The 22,387-nt window shown below is 44.6% G+C and overlaps 1 protein-coding gene across 1 annotated transcript in view; it reads right to left on the reverse strand.

Annotated features, from left to right (window-relative positions):
• LOC118991344 (solute carrier family 5 member 4-like) overlaps window positions 1-18,404 on the reverse strand; it is a 34,908-nt gene extending 16,504 nt beyond the window's left edge. The window contains 10 exon segments of the mRNA XM_037052608.1: window positions 765-952; window positions 955-983; window positions 3,072-3,158; window positions 4,417-4,520; window positions 8,602-8,706; window positions 10,755-10,814; window positions 13,298-13,402; window positions 17,523-17,564; window positions 17,566-17,595; window positions 18,279-18,404. Coding sequence (XP_036908503.1) covers window positions 765-952; window positions 955-983; window positions 3,072-3,158; window positions 4,417-4,520; window positions 8,602-8,706; window positions 10,755-10,814; window positions 13,298-13,402; window positions 17,523-17,564; window positions 17,566-17,595; window positions 18,279-18,386 — 858 coding nt within the window. The 5' untranslated portion in view covers window positions 18,387-18,404.
• Between the last annotated feature and the right edge of the window lie 3,983 nt (window positions 18,405-22,387).

The raw sequence follows: 22,387 nt of genomic DNA on the forward strand, positions 1-22,387 counted from the left end.
AAAGCAGGGGAATGTGGGTAGGAGAGGGTGTGCAGGCTGGAGGGGAATGAAGGGGGGAAATGGGACAACTGTAATGGCATAATCAATAAAATATATTTAAAAAAAATTCTAGCCCTGCCTCACATAGCTCAGTGGATTGATTGTGGGCCCCGTGAACCAAAGGATTGCAGTTCGTTTCCCAGTCAGGGCACATGCCTGGGTTGCAGGGCAGTTCCTGGTAGGGGACCCATGAGAGGCAACCATACATTGATATTTCTCTCCCTCTTTCCTTCCCTTCTCCTTTAAAGATAAATAAATAAGATCTTTAAAAAAAATTCTAAAACTGGTAAGTCGAGAGGTAGCAATATAAGCATTTATTTGAGTAATCTGGGGATTAAGTTCACAAGCAAGTTCTGATTTAATGGGTCTGCCTAGCATCTGAAAGCGTTTATTTCTAAATAAATAAAGCTCCAAGGTGTCATTCATGGCAATGCCTCACAGAGAGTACACTGAATCCCAGGGTTTAGGGAATGGAAATACATACCAAAGTAAGTAACTGAGGGAGCCAACAGTGTTTACCTTTGAGGGACAAGAAACAGGGTAAAGAGAGGTACACCAGACAGCTATTTTGCACAATTAGCTTTGTAGAGGTGTTTGACTTTTTAAATGTTGTGTGTGTGTGTGTCTGTGTGTGTATACAAAATAGAAACTGTATGATTTTCTAGGAGAACAAAAAGAACAATATACACATATTCACAATACACACACACACACACACACTTTACCTGATCAGTGCACCAGTACCACACCACTACAATGGTCATTCCAAATATTATTCCTGGCCATGGAATGTCCCCAGTGACAGCATCTCAGAAAATATGGAAGGAGTCTGCCCGAGGAGTGTAGCAGCTGGGGCTAATGGTCAGGTTGTCCCCTTGGACTATGGATGGGATGGCATTCATATACTTCTTGTAAAACTCTCATAACCTCCAACTTGGCAAATGCTGGGAAGGCATTGGATAAAATAAAATGTTTTATAGAAATGTAAGACTCCCAGTTTTCACAATTACTCGATTATGAGGGAGGTACTCAAGCACCTCCCATCAGCCCAGGCCTATTCTCAGTGTCCTTCCCTCAGGACTCGTGTCCTCCTAGTACTTGCATGGGCACTGACTATCAGATTGACTCTCATAAAGTTCGTAAAGCGAATCACCCTTTAACTTTTCTTGTTATGGTGCTCTTGAAAAATTTGATTTAGTAGCTACCCTCGTAGTAAGAATAAAACTGCAATCTGACAGACTGCTGTTGATGTCTCATAACCCTCAGAGCAGAAACAAACCTGAAGGCGAGCCAACAGAGTGAGCCTAACAAAATCAACCCTCAGGAAGTCCCAACTCCTCTGACGGGGCCAGGAAGCAATGGCCTTTCTTCCTGACACAGATCCTGGCTGGTCTGACTTTATGCTTAGTCAGATTTTCTGACTAATGCTATATTCTACCTACATTGTAATTAAAATATTGGAATGATGAGCAGAAATTGGATTATGTGCGGTGAAGGGAAATGAAGAGACTCAGCTGCTGGGGGGTATGGAAGGGCTGGATGGGTACAGAAGAGAACTGTAGTGGAGGGAAACCCTAGAAAGATGAGCCCAGGTTCAAAAGATGCACAATTCATACATGCAGCTGGAGGGTTAAAGTTGACATTAATTTGCTTCTCCATTATTTATTTATTTAATTGAGCACCAGTGTGCTTGTATATGCCAATGTGGAATGGGGAGTACGCGGAAAATGAACGAGCGAGTCAGGAACTCAGCCAAGAGGAGGGTACCGACAATACAAGGAAATTGTTCCAGTAAGAGGAACATGGTTTGTAACAAAAACACAAGAGAGAGCCTAGGAAGTGAGAGACTCCCCCATTCTCATCCTAAGGATGAAATAAGTGACACTTAGAGAGGCTGGCGCTAGGCACTGCCTCACTGAGGCCAGCAACCAAAGAACTATGAAAAAGTAGAGCACAGAAGTTCTGGCTAACTAAATAGGAAGTTCATAAGGAATTGGTCCCAGCTGTTGCCTCTGGAGCAGCCCTGGGCAGCAGAACTTTTTGCAACGACCTGTTCTATGTCTGTGCTGTGTGTTATGGAAATTGCTAGCCTTATACCCAGCACTTGAAATATGGCTAGGCAAATAAAGAACTTGATTTTTAATTTTAATTAATTTAAATATAAGTAGCCATATGTGACTAATGGCATCCATGTCTCGTCGTGAATTTGTTGTCTTTGCAGTTGTATCAGCTTTTGCTTCACATATTTTCAAGCTCTGTGATTTGGTGCACGCCTCTGCAAAATTGAACACAGAGCAGCTTGAGTAGAGGGAGTAGGGTGGCTGCAGGACAGGGGAAGGATAAAGAGACATTTGATCCTGTATCCTTTCTACTGTGTGCGTGTATTTCCTATGCAAAAAATAAACAAATGCCATAAGAAAAGAAAACAAAAGCTAGCAAGCTGTAAATGAGAGTCATCAGTGGTGCTTGCTGGTATGACTTACTCCAGAGAACCAAGTGATGATACTAAATAAGTGAAAGTTATGAAGGAAAACCTAACCTTTTTTTTATATGCTCTAGCAGTAGAGTGAGCAATGTACTTAAAGAATTTCCATCCAAAGCAAAGCAGTTATATTAAAGTTTATATTCAGTTATCTTAATTTTTCCTAATAATTAGTGTTGTGTTGTATGAAGATTTTATGTAAATGAAGGGTTTCCGTGCATTGAATTCAACACACCGATATTTTTGTAAAGTTAGTATCAATGATGATACTAATTTTATCCATTCTGAAGACAAAGATATGAAGATTAAGCAAGATAATTTACCTGAGCAATATTTTTTTAAAGGAAGTTCAGTACTTTTCCCTCATTTCTTCGTGCTGAGATAGTACAGCAAGAAGGAAAGTAGGCATTCGTTTAGATGATGTGAATGATAAAAGTGACGGGAAAATACGACCAGGTGGAACTGGGAGGCAGCAGTAAAGAGTAGACAGGCTGAACAGAAACAAGTGCCCTGGTTTCTAGCCCCAGGGCTCTGCTCACACAGTCGTCACTTACCAAACCCCATGAGAATGAAAGAACCTATCCGCATGGTGAAGGCCTGGAGGGTGTCTGTGTAAATAACCGAGGCCAAGCCCCCTAGGGAGAGAAAAAAAAAGAACAAGGATATTTTACTCAGGTGCCCTTGCCTACTTGCCTTCACCTTTAGGTGCTCTTCTACCTGAACCCTGGAAATGACTCAGCAGAGGACATAAGGGAAGCTTCTGGCTGGGCCACAAGCTCCTCTCGGCATTATTATCTTCTGACAAGGTATGTCTCTCACCTGATCCTTCTGTCTTCCTTCCTTCCTTTCCTTCCTTGACTCAAAGTTTTGTGAGTTATAGTGGAGTTCTATCTTTGTGTGAGTTTTTGACTGTTAAGTAGGGGAAACAGCAATGTTTTAATATCATGAACATTTCCCGTAACAATCCCTCAATTTGCTCTACTCAGCACAGTATATACCTGCTCTCAAAAAATCAGAAGAAGCCATTTTGTTTTAGTGTTGGAACAGGTCATTGTTTCATTAGTTGAATACGAGGTATTATTGTTGACTTGTGTTTTTCTGCAATGTTGTTCTACCATCATCACCACCACCAACTTCTCTTTGAGCTTTAGACTCACTAGACTCTTAGTGAACAAGATATTTCCTTTCTGAGAGAGTCATGGGAAAACAAGATTGATCCTGAAAATAGGAGATTCATGCCCTGAACAGTTGGAAACAAACGCTCAACACAAGAGAATGGCTCCATAACTCTCTTGATTGTTTGAGCTTTTATTTTTTCGTTATTTTTTCCAACTGAGCTGAAGTGGTTTAATTTCCATACGTTAGTGTACATGAACACTACACCAAAGTATCTGGTTCAGGAAGATCTGTTTGGACTGTTGCCATATACAGTCTTGGAACAACCAACCCACTGTTCCAGCCTCCATTTCTGATTCTGCCATTCAGAGCCCACCACAACGCTCAGGTATCCTGCACTCCTTTGGGCCCTGCCTTGGATTTACCAGATTCATGTCTGAGATGCTATTTCATCCTCACTTCCCATGGGTATTGTACACAGGATTCCAAATGCCATTTGGGTACTGAACACATAGGTGAGCCAAGTTAGTGTTTCTTTCCTTGCCTCACCTACCACATCATTATCCTTAATCCAAGTGTTCATACCTAGTATTGAGGATTCTGTTACTTTTGCTCTGGTTGTGTTTCTAGGCTGTGCCTGATTCTCAGAGGGAGAATAAAGGAATATCCTTACCTTGGCACTGACCAGGTGAACACTGAGGTGGCTAATTATGGGGAAGGGGGGTGGTGACACGAGCAGAAGATAGCATGACTGAGCTAAACATACAGTGGACTCATCAGTGATTGTGTAGACAGCAGTGATAGCCAAGAGAATGAAGATCGCCAGGTAAAGGTCCAGTCCCAGGGCCAGCTTGATGAAGGTGGCTCCAGAAAAGATGTCCGACTACAAAGGGAAAAATGAGGATGGAAAAGAAGCCTGTGCTGCATTGCTTACCTCTTCACAGACAGCTTTCCACCAGCATATTCCATAGCTATGCGTATCTCCTCTGCAGTCCAGTTATGAACTCCTGATCTTATCCTCAGATGACCACAGAGAGGAATGAGGACTGAGTGCTTGGAAAATGAGAAGCAGCTACACTACAGCTTGTGTGGATTACTCTTGCATCATGGTCAGTAGAGAAACAATGGTAAGAACTAGAGTAGTAAATGGAAGAGTCACAGAGTAGACCATGGTTATTGTTAGGAAGATACTTGAGCATGCTTAGGAGGGTAGAAAGGAAGAGGTAAAACATGATGACAGGAAGAGGGAAATAATTATGAAGCAAATAACCAGAGACATTGAGAAGAGATGAGATCAAGAATAGGCACAGGTTGCCCTGGCTGGTGTGGCTCAGTGGATTGAATGCCGACCTATGAACCAAAGTGTTGCTGGTTCGATTCCCAGTCAGGGCACATGCCTGGGTTGCAGGCCAGGTCCCCAAGTGGGGGGCACGGGAGAGGCAACCACACATTGATGTTTCTCTCCCTCTCTTTCTCCCTCTCCTTCCCTCTGTCTAAAAATAAATAATAAAAAAATCTTTAAAAGGGGCACAGGTTGAGGGTTGACCTTTGACTCCTCCTCTTTGGAAGAGAAGAATAAAACAAATGCAGATTATGCAAATGGTTGGGGGGATTAACTGTTCATGCCTATATTTTCTAGGTAAAGAGGGAGATGAGGATTTCTGATAATAGGCAAAGGTCCAGGAGCTAAAAAAGTTGTGGAGGGTTTGAAACAGTCATTGACAGAACCAAGGGGGAATATATCATAAAAACCCACTGACAAAAGGATTACTGGTTGAGGTTTAGAGGTCAGAGAGAGTTCTGCAGAAGGATTTTATGCTGCAAGATTGTGTCCACTCAGCTCTGTCTGGTCCCTGGGTCCCCAGAATGTGCTTCCCAGTTCCTCTGAGTTTTCAACACAACTGGTGCTGGCCCCACTTGGATCTGTTCCTTCAACTCTGATCCCCAAGGGCTCTGCATCAAAACCACAAAACCAAACCAAACCAAACCCAAAACCTGAGAAACAGCAGGTTGGTTAGAAACACAGAAGCAATATCCCTGGGTGTGGGCGCAGTGTCAAGCGGGAGACTGCACTTAACCAGGGCTGGAGTTTTGCTCGGGGAGCTCCATGGAAGGAGAGACGGGGAAAGAGACTGACTGAGACTATGTGCTGGTGGACCATGGAATCTAAGCGGCAGGAAAGCTGGGGCGAGGTGAGGGGAAATGGTAAGGGGGCAAGATGCAGAACCAGGAGAATTTGAAGCAGGTTTCTCTGTAGAACTTGGGTTTAGAAGAGGTATCGCAGGACAGGGTAGATTTTTCCACCCTAACGTTTGAAATAAAACTTGTCGTTTTACCGTCTCACCAGACATGCGTTTTGGTGAAAAGCCTCTGAGCCACAACTTAACTCTGTGACAGACACAAAGTACTTCCTGCAACTTGGTCATCACTGTTTTCAAGGAGTGTAACTACTGTGGACACGGAAGGAAGACTGTATTTTTTACAAAGCTGGATATTTACTAAAAAATTACTTAGCTTTTCAGAAAAGATATCCCCTACTGTGATGTCACTTACTGTATTTGAGTTGCCGTGAATCGTACCTGCATCTCTCTGCATTACAGTTGTTATGATCGCGGTGGTGGTGGGGAGGGGGCACTAGGACTTGTGTATTCATGCCTAGTCACTTACACATTAAGACATAGTATCTTATTATGAATTCCTTGACTTTTGTTTCTTTATATAGTGCAATTAAGTACTATATAGGCTATGATGGTTTTGAAATTATATGTAAATAGCTTATATTACTAATGACTTTCTAATTGTGAAAACATACACATATATGTATAAAATAAAACTTGCCACTTGAACTATTTTATCATGTGCAGTTCAAAGGAATTAATTACATTTTCAATGATTATAAAATATTTCTAAAAAGAGAAGCATTTCATGATCCAGGATATTCTTTTGCTCTTGAAGGACATTGGGACAATTGTCGATATCCAAACAAGGTTTGTAGGTTACATATTAGTTTGTATCAAAGTTAATTTCCTGGGTTTAAAAATTCACAGTGCAGTTTTCTAAAAGAATAGCTGTATCTTTAAAGCATACAGACCGTAATATTTAGGAGTAAAGGTGCTCCATCTCTACAATGATTCTCAATACATGTATTATTAGAGGTTGAGAATCAGTGAACAAGATTATTTTTTTCCCGGGCCTGTGAACCAGAGGATCGCGGTTCAATTCCCAGTCAGGGCACATGCCTGGGTTGCAGGCCGGTTCCCTGCAGGCCAACTCCCAGCAGGGGATGCGCGAAAGGCAACCATACATTGATGTTTCTCTCCCTCTCCTTCCCCTCTAAAGATAAATAAATGAATAAAATCTTTAAAAAAAAGATTATTTTTTTCCAAACCTGGGGCAGGGGAGGACCATGAAAGCTGTCCTGTCCTAACTGCTCATAATTGTCTGTTTAATAAGTAACCAGGACGCAATCTGTTATCAGAGTGGAGCGGGGCACAGACGGCTGAACATGAGATTAATCATTACCAATATCACTTAGAACCTACAATAACCTTGTAGGTGAGAATGGACTCCTCCTGCTACTGTATGTTGCCAGCCAACCACAGACCCTGCATGTTTGGTTAGTCACTAATGTGCCCTCGGCCTTCCCTGCACCTCCATTCTGCTCCCCATCAGGCCATCTGCTTCCCACTGCCAGGATCCTTCCACCACAGGAGGCTGCACCCTGTGGGGACCCTTCAGCCACTCACATCCTGCTGTAGCACCTGGTGCACGCTCTTTAGGACCATAAGGCTGCAGAGGTCGGAGCCAGAGGAGGACTGGGAGATCACGGAATCCCACCCACTTGTGGATCATCGCAAGCTGCCCTGTTCCCCTTGGCCTCTCCTCCCTCCTGTCCTGGGGGGATTGTTTAATTTCCCCCAGGACCCCATGAGGATGACTCCCATTTCCACCCAGCTGAAAATGCCCCCTTTCCTGGGCATCCATAGCATACCTCCTATGCTTCTCCACACACTCTATTCAAGTTCACATTTAATTCATTTGCAGATATTATCATGAAGTGCTAACAACTTCATGGTTAAATTCTTACCTCCTTTACCCTATGGTGGACTCCTAGTGTGCAGAAATCTTTGTTACCCCTGGCATGGTGCTCGACAATATACAGCAAGTGCTGGAAAATGCTCACGTTGTCTTAGGAAGGCTCATGCCATGTAATCTAAATCTGGTTTACTTCCAGCAATGACTCAGGTCAACAGAAGGGCAATAGTGGGGCTCAGCTTCTTCCCTCAGGAACCACCTAGACTGTGAACTTGAGGGGACTGTTTTATTAGTCACTGATACTTGAAAAGCAGACGTGTGACTCTTTCTTCCTTTTCTACAGGTGTTGATGAATCTTCAAATTTCTTTCTTTTTTCCTCAATGATTATCTCCAAGGAGTTTAATAAAAAAAACTTATTTGTGACATGTTTTGTAGGGGCAGTCTTAGATAAAATATGTATAAAAATCAGTATAATAATACAAAGCACACTCCTGCTGGTTCACATGTCAGATAATCAAGGTGAAGATGAAAATACAGACAAAGAGAATGAAGAGGTTATTGTGTAATGGAGGATCTGGGGATCAGAGAACCCTCTTCTTTCTTACTAATAAATGGCTGTGCTACTTGAACAACCCATTCGTTCTTTCTGTACATTCATGTTTTCATATCTTTAAGGAAAGGGTGGGTGTACACTGTGCAGCCTCTCATGACCTGTTAAGTCTTTTACTCTGTGTGCTCAGAGCAGGGTCCCTGAAGCCGCTTTCCCCCATAAAAACCTGGTAGGAACGCCCCAGGTACTTTGAGACATGCACATTGCTCGACCCTGTTTGTAGTGAGAGACCACACACACCCCCAGCTCTCTGATCTTAGCCCTCCAGCCCCACCGAGGGAACCTGGGAAGCTAAAATGCCAGGAGCACCGAACTCACTGAGATTCTCAGCACCACACAGATGGAGAGGGAGAGGACAGAGAGGTAGATCTGGAGTCGTTTGCCACCAAACCGCTTCCTTAGATATCCCGGCATGGTCATCACCTGCAGAGAAAGGCATCGACAGGGATGCATGGGCAGATCCAGCGCATTCGGGTTATTCAACATGTACTCGGCACCTATGGGCAGGTGAGCCTGCGTGTGGCCCCTCGGGAAATCCCAGGTGAGAAAGGCACAGTCTCTCGAGACAGCGGCAAGGCTGGAGTGAACACAGAAGCTGGGATCACACAGTCTGGGGGTGTGTTCTAGAAGGGTAACATTTGGCAAGTGATGATCTCTCTGCACCTCCATTTTCTCATCCGTAATGGAGGGTTTTCCTGTAAACTACCTACACCACCACCAAATGCATGGTAAACACTCAACAAATAACTTTTATTGTTTTCACCAATAATGAGACAGTCTAGTAAAAACATTACGTGTAAGTAATAGGCCACAATTATTGTTACATACTAAATTGATCATTGAATAAATTGCAAATATACATTTGGGTGTATGTTTACGTGATTCTCTTCCCTGGAAAGAAGAGATTTACGTCAGATTCCCACTTAGAGGAAAGCCTGAGGCTGTCAGTACTGAAATACGAGGTTGACTTCGAGGCACGGCAGAAAGGTGCAGCTTCCTGGTGCATCACGGCAGACGGAGCTCGTGATTTAATACTCCCCCCTACACCGTGTAAAAGAATGTTACATAAATATTTACACAATATTACCAAAAACAAGAAGCAGAATTCTTGGTGGCTCAGAAACAGTGAGGGCGCCCTGAAAGATTGTAAGCCACACCCAAGACCATATGCATGAGTTCTGTGGGATGGGTCTGTTAACCTAAAAATAAAAGGTCTTTTGCCCTGGCTGATGTGGCTCAGTGGATTGAGCGCTGGCTTGCAAACTGAAAGGTTGCTGGTTTGATTCCGAGTCAGGGCATGTGCTTGGGTTGTGGGCCAGGTCCCCAGTTGGGGACATGTGAGAGGCAACCCTTTGATGTTCTTCTCCCTCTTTTTCTTCCTCCCTCCCCCTCTCTCTAAAAATAAGTAAATAACATCTTTTTAAAAAGAAAAATGAAAGGGCTTTCAAAGTGAGAGGCAATAAACACTTATTAGAGATCATAAAATTATTATTTGGGGATTACTGATTCAGGCAGAAATTAAATAATGTTCAGATTAGGAGATAAAGGCAATAGGTATTTATCAGAAAGGGAATGAGAACAGTTACATCAGTAGGAGGGGACATGTCTATTGCTGCAGGAAGGCTAACATTGTGATCCAGTTATGCACAAGGTTTTCCATGTTCTGCCCCACAGCCATCAGTGCAGCAGTCAGAACACCTGCTCTCCTCTTAGCCTTGCAAACAGTTCTCAGGGATGCAGGGTTGCTTTCGACCCCATTCAAAGGTTGTTTTGCCCTCTTAACATTCCAAAGGTTTGAGGCTTAAAGGCAGTTCCTTTGGGATGGCAACTCCAACCCTATTTTAAAGTGGCTCTAGTTATTATTTTTATAGGTCTGCCTACCAAGGACAGACAGCATCGTCCAGCAAACCTTGTTCAAGCCTGGAGCTGGAAGGGACCTGGGATGAGCAAATGGGGGATGTATGATGACCTGCAGAGAGATGACCGGAAGGCTTGCCCCCAAGCACCTTGTCTCAGGGATTATTTCAGGATACAGCACCCATGGTCTGAGCACCGGCAGCAGAAGGAATAAATGTGGGAGCAAGGCTCAGAGAGACAGAGCAGTGCCCCAGTGAGCTGGCCACACCTACGCAAAAGAAGAGCCACCCTCGCTGTGGTGTATTCTAACCTCGTTTAAAAAAGAAAGCACTTTACAAACATCAGGAGAGCAAAAATTAGAATGAAGAAAAACACCATGAGTCAGTGAGAATGTTGGGACACACAGTGATGGCCTGGGAACAGCTGGCTGCAGCCATTTGCCAGAGACGTCTAGCAGCACTTAGTAGGGTCTAGCAGCACTTAGTAGGCTTTTGTCAATGCGAGCCCAGAAATGCTGGGACCAATGGTATCCCCAGGTTTCATGGCTGAGCAGAAAGAATGAGCGAATGAACAATTGCCTGACTGGTATGCCAAGAACACCCATGATTACTCACCCCTGCCTTGATGTCCATGGGGACAAAGAACCACCCCAGGACCAGCAGCAGCAGCAGGGCCTACAAGAAATGAAGAAGAGAGTGTGACATTGGAGAGACTTGGCTTGTGGGCCTTGTCACTTCATGAGCTTGAAGTGTGAAAATCAAATACGGCAAGTCCTCACATGTGGTTGCCGATAGGTTCTTGGAAAAGGTGCCTTGAAAGAAAATAACATATAACAAAACCAATTTTCCCATGGTCATACTGATATAAAAAAGGGATCAGTTAGTATGGCATATTTCTGGTCATTAAAATAAATGTGAACTATACATACATTAGAGAAAGATGAATAGAAACAAGTAAGATTATTATTTTCAAACCTGCTTGTTCCAGTTCAAGGCCACAGGTGGACAGAGCCTCTCCGAGCAGCTCAGGATGTGGGACAGGACCCCGGCCTGCACAGTTCACCTTCTATTGCAGGGTGCACATGCACCACCCATCCACACGCACTCAGGCCGGGACATGGTAGACACACCAATTCACCTCAACTCTTTGGGAGGTGGGGGAGAAAGGAGCACCCGGAGAAAACCCACACTGATATGGAGGGGGATGTGCAAACTCTACACAGACAGTGACCCTGCCAGGAGTCAAATATTTTCTCATTAACATTATGATGAAACAACACTGAACAGAACAATGCTCTTCAAGGATCTGCTGCAGGTTTGCTTGGATCCTGTCACCTTCCACCAATTAGGATCCATTCGCAGACAGCTGTGGATTCCTTTCCTTTGTTTTCATGTTTCAGAGTTTGTCATTTCCTGGGGCTCAGGATGTGACAAAGAATGCATAGTGAGAAAGGAACAGAAGAGAAGGACTTGAGGACAGGTGGACTACTGGCAGGTCATACAATCTTTGCCAAAAGGAATTATTCATGAGTGGCAGGAATTACATACAGAGTGATGCAATGAAAAAAAATTTGGCGGTACAGGATATTACCAGTGCTCCCTGAGTCTTTCCATTTATAACAATGATAATAGCATAACCTTGCATTTATGTTAATGTTTACAAAGTCTTCATATATATATATCACTCATGCTGCTCTCGCAACAAACAGGTGAGGCAGGTATGACAAAGTTATTCTTGTCTTACGAATGGAAAAGCTGAGATTACCAAAAGCCCAAGGTCACAAGCTAAAAGAGCTAGGCTCTTGGCAGCCTTCTAATTGCACCCACTGGGGCCATGGGACATTCTGTCCCTGCCTCTGCAGGCTGGGTCCATTCTGGGGTCCCCGATACTGCTGAAGTAAAACTAGGAGCAAAATCTGCAATGGGGGAGGGGCACTGGGATTTGTAGTGAGTCAAGGTCACTTCCAGAGTCCGTGCAGAGGTGGTCTGTCCCCACTATTATCATGATCCAGTTTTCTTGCACATAAGCATCTCCCTCTGACTGATACACAGGCACATGAACTTGCAAACATGATATAGGATAAAGGAAAAGAACAGTAAAAACTTAGGTAGCTCGAGAAGTATTTAGGGCATGTGCCCAGCTGAGTCTTAGATGATGGGGTGGTATAAGTGACATGAGAGGAGATGGACCCTGTCTTTAAAACACTTCCAGTCCAGCCCTGGCTGGTGTGGCTCAGTGGATTGAGCACCAGCTTTCGAACCAAAGGGTCAAAGTTCTATTCCTAGTCAGGGCACATGCTTGGGTTGCAGGCCAGGTCCCACAGTGGGGGCTCTTGAGAGGCAACTGCACATTAATGTTTTGCTTCCTCTTTTTCTCCCTCCTTTCCCCTCTGTCTAACAATAAATAAAATACCTTAAAAAATAAAAACACTTAGAGTCTAATTAAGTGGACACAGCTCCTACTGACGAAATGGCAGTAGAATGATTAAGAACTCAGTTATAAAGTCTGGGACCTACTGCTGCCATCACTTCCTGAGTCAGATCCCCCCTTGGTCAGTTTCTATGCAGCCACCTGGCACCAGCACCAGGAAGCTCCCTCAACATGTGCCAAGCCCTACCCATCACCTTGGATGGATGCCTGACCTGTGGGAGATCTCGCAAGACTCCAGGCCTGCTTCGCTCCTAGGACCATCTATACTGTAGCAAATGCCTAGCTGTCTTTCCCTCTGGGATATAAACTTCTCAACAGAATGGACTGTTGCTTTTACATTTTATTGTTGCTGCATCTAATTTAGAGCCAGGCACATAGTGTAGTAGACCAGGGAGAAGAGATACAAGTGAAAGCTAAAATGATCCAGGAGGTCAAGCAGAAGTGCGGATCGGCTCATACAGAAGTGGCATTCCCAGTGGGAATAACTGCTTGAGCAGAACCTCAGAGGTTGGGGGACGTGCCTGCCATGGCCCAGGCGGAACGGGGCCACACAGGCAAGGCCCTGATGTTCAAAGAAGGGTTGCATTAAAACAAACACAGAAATCATACCAAAGAGGAGTTTATCTTACACAGAATCCCAGAAAAAGGTAACCGAATAGAGGTTTTGTTTTGTTTTGTTTTGTTTTTGTTTTTAAATTTAAAGGAAAAAGCCTCTGCTGTCACTTACATTACATTCAAACATGGCAATGACAATTCCTGAAGCCGCTCTGGTCCCAGCCAGCCCCACAAAGTGGCCACTGCCAATATTACTGTCAAAGAGAGAGGCGCCCATCTGGAATCCAAGAGAACAGACCAAGACCAGAGAGGTAAGAGACTCAAGTCAGACTTTTTCAAAGCAGGTAAAAGTTGACGTGTTTCCATCACTACTCCTTAGGGCGGGAGTCAGCAAACTGCAACCTGCAGGCTGCATCCATCAAGTTTTTGTATGGTTGGTAAGCATATATATATATATATATATATATATATATATATATATATATATATAACATTATATAAATGCTTATATAACATTTATATATATATATGTATGTGTGTGTGTAACATTTTGGAATGGTTAAAATAAATCTAAGCAGGAGTACTGTTTTGTGAGATGTGAAATGATATAAAATTCAAATTTCAGTGTCTGTACGTGGTTTTACTGGAGCGCAGCCATGCTCGCTGATTTTACATGTGGACTGTGGCTGCTTCTGAGCTACAAAGGCAGAGATGTCTCTAAAATGCTTACAACCTGGCAGTTTATAGAAGAGCCTGCTGACCCCTGCTTTAGAGGAGTATTAACCTACCTCCTCAATGCTCTGATTTCAGCCTGTTCTTGGCCCAGAACTGCCACCTCTCCCATCGGCCTCTTTAATCAACCTCTAGGACCCTAAACTTGGGTAGGAAGGAGTTCCTCTTCATCCTTTTGGCCCTAAGGACCCTCTTTTAAAACACTTCTCTTCCCATCACATTGTCTACTGTTCTAAAGTCTCAGAGATCAAAAGAGATCTCTCCAGTGGGCACGGATGACCACTAGTCCCGACAGATCAGGATTGTGGGATTCAGGGCCACTGAAGTGCCCATTCTTCTGTTCCCATCTGTTCAGCCCTCTGTAAAATCGCCTTTGCCATGCAGGCATTTGGGGCCGAAGATAAGGTGAATCTCATTTGCAGCTGTGGGATTGGTTAAGCCTTGAATGTTTTGTAAAAACAGTCCTAAGAAGGCAATACCAAATCGGAAAGGAGGAAACAAAACTGTCACTGTTTGCAGATAACATGATAGTGTACATGGAAAATCCTATAGACTCTACCCCAAAACTGCTCGAACTAATAAATGAATTTGGCAAAACAGTGGGATACAAAGTCAATATCCAGGAATCAAAGACATTTTTGTATACCAACAATGAAACAGCAGAAGCAGAAATCAAGAAAAAAATCCCATTCGATACAGCAAAAACAAAAATAAAATATCTGGGAATAAATCTAACCAAGGAGGTAAAAGACCTGTATGCAGAAAACTACACAACACTGAAGAAAGAAATCAAGGAAGACACAAACAAATGGAAACATATACCGTATTCATGAATTGGAAGAATCAAAATGTCCATACTACCCAAAGCAATTTCCAGATTCAATGCAATACCTATTAAAGTGCCAATGGCATATTTCACAGACATAGAACAAATACTTCAAAAATTTATATGGAACCATAAACCACCCCGAATAAAGTAGGAGAAGAACAAAGTAGGAGGGATCACTATACCTGATACCAAACTGTATTACAAGGCCACTGTAATCACAACAGCCTGGTATTGGCATAAAAACAGGCACATAGATCAATGGAACAGAACAGAGAGCCCAGAAATAAACACAAGTCTCTATGAGCAATTAATATTTGACAAAGGGAGCAGTAACATAAAAATAAGTAAAAATAGTAAAGTGAAAATAGCCTCTTCAACAAATAGTGTTGGGAGAACTGGACAGCTACATGCAAAAAAATGAAACTCGAGCACCAACTTACACCATACATCAAAATAAAATTAAGGTGGATAAAAGGCTTAAATATAAGCTGTGACACAATTAAAGTCCTAGAGGAGAATATTGGCAGGAAAATCTCAGATATTTCACACAGCAACATTTTTACTGATATGTCCTCTAGAGCAAGGGACATAAACAAAAGAATAAACAAATGGGATCTCATCAAAATAAAAAGCTTCTGCATGGCTAAATAAAACAGTATTAAAATAAACAGAGAACCAACTGTATGGGAAAACATAGTTGCCAATGATACCTCAGACAGAGGTTTAATCTACAAAATATACAAAGAACTTACACAACTCCACTCTAAGAAGACAAGCAACCCAATTAAAAAGTGGGCAAAAAACTTGAACAGACACTTCTCCAAGGAGGACACACAGAGGATCCAGAGACACATGAAGAGTTGCTCAATATCACTAGCTATCAGAGAGATGCAAATTAAAACCACGATGAGATACCACTTTACACCGGTCAGAGTGGCCATCATGAACAAAGCAACAAACAAGTGTTAGAGAGGTTGTGGAGAAAAGGGAACCCTAGTTCACGGTTGGTGGGATTGCAGACTGGTACAACCACTATGGGAAAAAATACGGAATTTTCCAAGAAAACTAAAAATGAATCCGCCTTTTGACCCAGCAATTCCACTGCTAGGATTATATACTAAGAACCCTGAAACACCAACCCAAAAGAACCTATGCACCCCAATGTTCAGAGCAGCACAATTTACAATAGCCAAGAGTTTGAAGCAACCTAGGTGCCCGTCAGTAAANAGATGCAAATTAAAACCACGATGAGATACCACTTTACACCGGTCAGAGTGGCCATCATGAACAAAGCAACAAACAAGTGTTAGAGAGGTTGTGGAGAAAAGGGAACCCTAGTTCACGGTTGGTGGGATTGCAGACTGGTACAACCACTATGGGAAAAAATATGGAATTTTCCAAGAAAACTAAAAACGAATCCGCCTTTTGACCCAGCAATTCCACTGCTAGGATTATATACTAAGAACCCTGAAACACCAACCCAAAAGAACCTATGCACCACAATGTTCATAGCAGCACAATTTATAATAGCCAAGAGTTTGAAGCAACCTAGGTGCCCGTCAGTAAATGAATGGACCCCAAAACTGTGGTACATTTACACAATGGAATTCTATGCAGCAGAAAGAAAGAAGGAGCTCCTACCTTTTGCAATGGCATGGATGGAACTGGAAAGCATTATGCTGAATGAAATAAGCCAGGCAGTGAATGACAAATACCATATGACCTCACCTTTAACAGGAAGCTAAACAACAAAACAAATAAGCAAGCAAAATATAACCAAAGACACTGAAATACAGAACAGGTGGGCAGTGACCGGAGGGGAAATGGGAGGGAATTTCAAGGGAAAAGGGGATGGATTTACAGGAATTAGTATAAAGGACATATGGAAAAAAACTAAGGGGGGTGGAAATGGGAGGCAGGCGGGGAGCACTGGGGGTGGGTGTGCTGGGATGGGAGTAAAAGACAGACAACTGTACTTGAACAACAATTAAATACATAAATTTTAAAAAGAATAAATTCTAAAAATTAAAAAAAAAGAAGGCAATGCAGATTGGACACCCCAGTTAAAATCCACTTTGAGCTTGCAGTTGGTTTGCTTCAACCACCCAGGCTGGGTCATGTACCCTTCCCTTCATATTATTTAGCCAGCAGATCTGCAAAGAAAGCATATACTGAGCACCCACTGTATACCCCTTCCAAGACTGACACTACATGGGTTCAGAGGAGATGACACAGCCTCTGCTGCAGTGGGACTCTTGCCAAGGGGCCCAGACATCAGAACCCAGCAAGAAAGTGGGCAAGAGTCACAGAGGCACCCCACTTTCACCATCACAGGGTATACACATCCACTGTCGCAACTGCATAGAACGAAGGACTAGACGTTGGGGCTGGAGTGCAGAGCGAGGTTTCTCAGACGAAGCAGGGATGAAGCTAAGTGTTGAAGGAGAAGAGGAGGGCGTGGGACGCTCATCCAAACAAGAGGGTCAGCACTGGCTCAGGGGTGGGAACAGAGAACCACCATTGTCATTGGGAACATGCTGTGGATCATAAGGAGCCAAGGCAGAAGGCTCTTGGTGAGGACCAGGGAGAAAAAATATGAAGTAGAGCTGAGCAGGGTCTTCTCAAATGCCCCGCTACACCTGCTGGCGTAACCGGTGCCACACACAGCCCTCTACTGGGATGGGCAAAGCCCTGAGGTCAGGGACTTAGGAAGAGAGACCCCAGCAGGCAGGCAAGCAATACACATCAGAAATGATCAGCCTGCCCAATGTTTTCTTTATCCGACGCTCCAACACATGCGCAGGAACTTCATCTCCCGGAAACTCTGACCACTCACCGGCCACCAGACTATGTCCCAACCTGCCAGGAGGAAGCCCCCCGACAGTACCCCGGTTTGTCTTCAGCATCGCCTGGGCAGGAGGGAAGATGGGGAAGGTCAGACCACCGCCGATGTACCCAGGGTGCCCCAATACTGCGGTCGTGGTGCAGTGCCCTTCTCCGGCTCTCCTGAGGACAGACACGTTTTCCTGGAAACTGTGAGATTAGCAGCCATCTTTAAAGGGCCTCCAAATCTGGGTTTGAGCGAAGCCTGGGGACTTTAGGAAATTATGTTTCTCAACTTCTGCCAGAATTGCTCTGCTTGTTTCATTTATGAAAACAACGTGAGGTTATCCCTGAAGCTGTGCTGGGAAGAACATCTGGAGCCCCAAACGCACCACTAAAAGGAAGAATGAGCACCAGGGAACTGAGTGTCCAGCTCAACTAGGTTAGAGAGTGAGCAAATAACACAGGAAAATAAAAGAAGCGAGATGGGAAAAAGAACAGGCCTCAGGCTGGAGACGCTGAGCAAGTTAAGCCCGAAGTTCCCCGGCGCTGGCCCCGTTCACACAAGGGGCCTGTTGGGAGAAGAAACTAATTCAGTGTGAGCGTTACTGATGTCACACACAAGAAAAGGATTCTGAGAGAAGGGCCATGAAGTCTGTGACAGCTGCTGATGTTCTTTCTGCTTCGTCACATCACGCCTTTTCCTCCCTTCGATGTTTTACCCCTAAGCCACATGCCTTCCCTAAGTCCATGTTGGGTTCCTACGTACCCCCAGCCCAAGGGCCATCACTACCACGAAGTAGACGACAATGACGGAGATGTCAGCAGTGTTTTGGATGCGCTCTGACATCTCAAGAGGGCTCGGGGTCCCAGTCATGGTGCTGGGGCTTAACGTGCTGGCCATGGCTGCTGGCGGTGCTTTCCCTGTTCCCAGGCTGGCTCTTTCCTTGTATAATCAGCCTCCAGCAGGCGGGGCACACTACCAGCACCAGCTCCTGGGCACAGGGCCTTTAAACCTTTTCTTTTAAAAATTTTTTTATTTTTATTTAATCCTTGTTCAAGTACAGTTTTCTGTCTCATATTCCGTGCCCCCCCCCCCCCCCCCCCCCCCCCCCCCANCCCCCCCCCCCCCCCCCCCCCGCCCCACCGCCGCAGTGTAAACCTTTTCTCTGAAGCTCTGAGACCCTGGCCCTCCAGTGGTCAGTGATTGTGTAAGTGGAGTGTGAGAATGAGGGGTGTAAGACCAGAAGCGGGGTGAGAGTGGGGTAGTCACCATGTGGAAAGACAGGGTCTATAAGATTTGACCAGGTTGAGTGAGGATTCGGGAGAGATGACTCTATTAGATTGTGCAGGATTTGTCCTTCTGTGTCTGGCTTATTTCACTTAGCATAATGTCCTTTTGCTTTATTCATGTTTTTACAATGGAAGGGCTTTTTTAAGGCTTAATAAAATTGCATGGTGTATGTGCATGTTGCCACTTTTTCTTCACCCATTCAGCTGCCATCACACATTTACTGTTTTCATACCTTGGCTATTGTGAATGATGCTGTTACGAGCACAGGAGTGCAGAAAAATGTTTAAGATACTGATTTTGTTGCCTTTAAGTATGTATCTTCACATGGGATCACTGAATCATATGGTAGGTCAACTTCTAATTTTTTCTTTTAAAGATTGTATTTATATATTTTTAGATGGAAGGGAAGGGAGACAGAAAGAGAGGGGGAGAAACATCAATGTGTGGTTGCCTCTCACACACCCTCCCCTGGGGACCTGGCCTGCAATCCGGGCATGTGTCCTAACTGGGAATTGAACAAGAGTCTACTTGGTTCACAAGCCAGCTCTCAACCCACTGAGCCACACCAACCAGGGCAACTTCTAATGGTTTGAGGATCCTCCACACTGTTTTCCATAATGACTGTATCAATTTACATGCCCACCAAGAGGGCACTAGAACTTCCTTCTCTCTACATTCTCACCAACACGTATGTCTTGCCTTTTTGATAATAGTCGTCGTAACAGGTATAGGGTAATATCTCATGGTGGCTTTGATGGGCGTTTCCCTGAGAATTAGCGATGTTGAGCCCCTTTTTCTTTCTCACCTGCCAGATCCATGTGCTCAACAGCCGAGCAGAGTCTACTCCTAACTGCTTTTCAAACTCCTTTCCTCTTGCTTTCCACGCCATGGACACTTACACAGAACCACCCTCTCCCCTCACTGGGTTTCTCTAAGTTATGCCATTAAACAAAAACTTTCCAATATAAAAACCTGAAAACGTTACTGCCATGTTTAAAGTCTTCCATGTCAAGTAAACAAAGTCTCAAATCCCTAGGGTAGCCCATAGAGATCCCTCCCCCATCCCGGCCAAGTCTCTCTCTCGTTTCCTCTGTCTGGCCTTCTGCACTGCACCACCTTCTACAGCTGCCAGGTACCACAATCTCCTGCCACCTCTGGTCACCCAGTTAAGGCAGTTCCACGTGGACCAGCAGGGGGTGCTGTGGGGCTAACCACGGATAGATGGTGTGTGGCCACTCCTAGTTGGATGGACCCTAAGAAAGCTGCAAGCACTTTGCTCACTTTTGGGGACTTTGCATCTGTGTCCCCCTGAGGAGGGACATTAGTGGAGTCAGGTGATAAACTATGAATTATTCAGCAGAAGCCTGAATAATTCTAGCAGAAATCTGGGAGCTCTACTCCATTTTTCTTGAGGTTTTACTGGTTTTAAAATAAGCAGCTTGGTTCTGTGGTTTTCTGTAGTTCAAAATTCTTTCTTTGGATCTCCAAATGAATAATAATAATAATAATAGCCAATTCTCTGGCTCTAGGAGAGGCAGTGTGGTCTCCCCAACCATCTCTGGGCTCCAGCCTGATGCTGAGGCTGAGCACTACTGCTCAGTGTGGGACAGCACCCTCCCTGGTCACACAGAACTCCAGGCCAGTGAGGGAATGAGACCAAAACCCTGAGCTCCCCGTCCTCATCCTGCCTGTGGGGACCTCAGAGAACACCACTTGACTGCCCCTGGGGGAGACAAGGGTGGGGTTCCAAGTGACAGTAATGTATGCTATTCAGGAGTACTGAAAATAATATGAGTGAAAATGATGGGATTTACACGACTGGCAAATGTATACAGGTAACATCATTGTGAATATATTTGTAGCAAATTAAAGATAGGCATATTAACGTCCACTAAAAATGGTAAAAAGGAATACCAAGTTTAACTAAGGGGATACATATATTTTTCTATATTTTCCTTTTGCATTCCAGTTGGAAGAGCTGGATTCACATGCTGAGAGGGTCCACCTCTCTGACCTCAGGTAGCCAACCACCAGGGTCACTAGTGACCAGCCTCTACTCTTTCTTTGGCCTTGGCACCTGCCCTGACCTCTGACCTGAGGGCCCTTTCTTGCAATCTGCCAAAGAGATCACCTGACTCACTGTACAGATCCAAACCTATACACCAACGTTTTTGAGGTTTCTTTGGCTCCATTTCCCTGCACCCCTTGACATGCACACAGTGTTATTTCCCCATATGTATGTTCTGGTTTGCACTCTTCTGTCTTTTCACGTACATGTGCAGGCAAAGTTGGAGTTGCAGGGTGGTAGTAACCAGAGATTGACATTTTGGGCAAAAACAGTTTTTATCAAGATACAAAATTCAGCCCTGGATGGTGTAGCTCAGTGGATTGAGCATGGGCTGTGAATCAAAGGGTCGCTAGTTCAATTCCCAGTCAGGGCACATGCCTGGGTTGCAGGGCAGGCCCGCAGTTGGGGCCATGTGAGAGGCAACCATACACTGATGTTTCTTTTCCTCTGTTTCTCTCTCCCTTCCCCTTTCCCTATAAATAAATAAAATCCTTTTTTAAAAGATTAAAAAATCCCAGTGTGAGAGCATTACTGTTCCAGTGGTGGACCGACTGAGGCCTCTCCTCACTCTGTTGTCTTGGACAATGACACCAGGAATAGTTACAGTACAAAAAGGACACTGTCCATGTGCTTAGTGCTAGCACAGAGCCTGGAGGATGTGGGCTTGGTGGCCAGCAGGGGGCACTGTGTGATGTGCTCAGTGAAGGCTTGTGATAGACAGCTGGTGAACCCCTCAGCTGTCTCTAGGCCATTTGGGCAAACTGTATCCTCACTGATGTGTGGCTTTCCTCCACCAACAATAGCCTCACCCCCATCAACCCATGAGCTCCTGGGTCTGGTTCAGACTTGGGTCATCTCCTTTTTTCTGTGAGTCTTTGTCGAAATTGGGTCTGGGAAGAGCTGATAGGTAGGACTAGAGTAAGTTGAATCCTGGGAGAGTCTGTCTAGGGGATGAGACACAGCTTGTGGGCCTTCACCTCACATGGGAACTTCTGAAAACAGAGCTCTGGGGCACCTCTAACGCGTTCTTGAGCTTTCCCCCCTCAGTCATTTATAAATGGGGCATTTGCAAGTGGTTTAGCTGAAGGGCCCCAAGGGCACACAGTACCTGCCTTTCTCCTCTGGCCCTCAAGGGCCAGGTGTGCTGTGATGCGAGACTCACAAGCCTCTCACCGTATTGGCCACTTGCTCAGGCAACTGCTTTCCGCAATGGAAGCCTTGGAAACATGGGTAATTGTGATGTAGTCTTTATAGCGCATCAAGAAGCACTGTAAACGTGAGGACTGTTGTTCCCAGAACGTTGGGCTGAAGGGGAGCATGAGCATTACTGCACCTGAAACGAGCGCCTCAGAGCTTGTACTGTGATTGTGGCCCCCGGGAGGTGGGCTGAGTCCTCCCCTCTGCACCCTTTGGCCAGCCATTTGCTCTTTTAGCACAACTGGTGACCAACACTAACTCACTGGGGACATTTTTTGCTGCCACCAGCACGGAAGATATAAGGCATTTAGGTCGTTAG

Source organism: Sturnira hondurensis, unplaced genomic scaffold (genome assembly GCF_014824575.4).
Source record: "Sturnira hondurensis isolate 20B ecotype Veracruz unplaced genomic scaffold, ASM1482457v3 Scaffold0007406, whole genome shotgun sequence".
Classification (NCBI taxonomy): Eukaryota; Metazoa; Chordata; class Mammalia; order Chiroptera; family Phyllostomidae; genus Sturnira; species Sturnira hondurensis.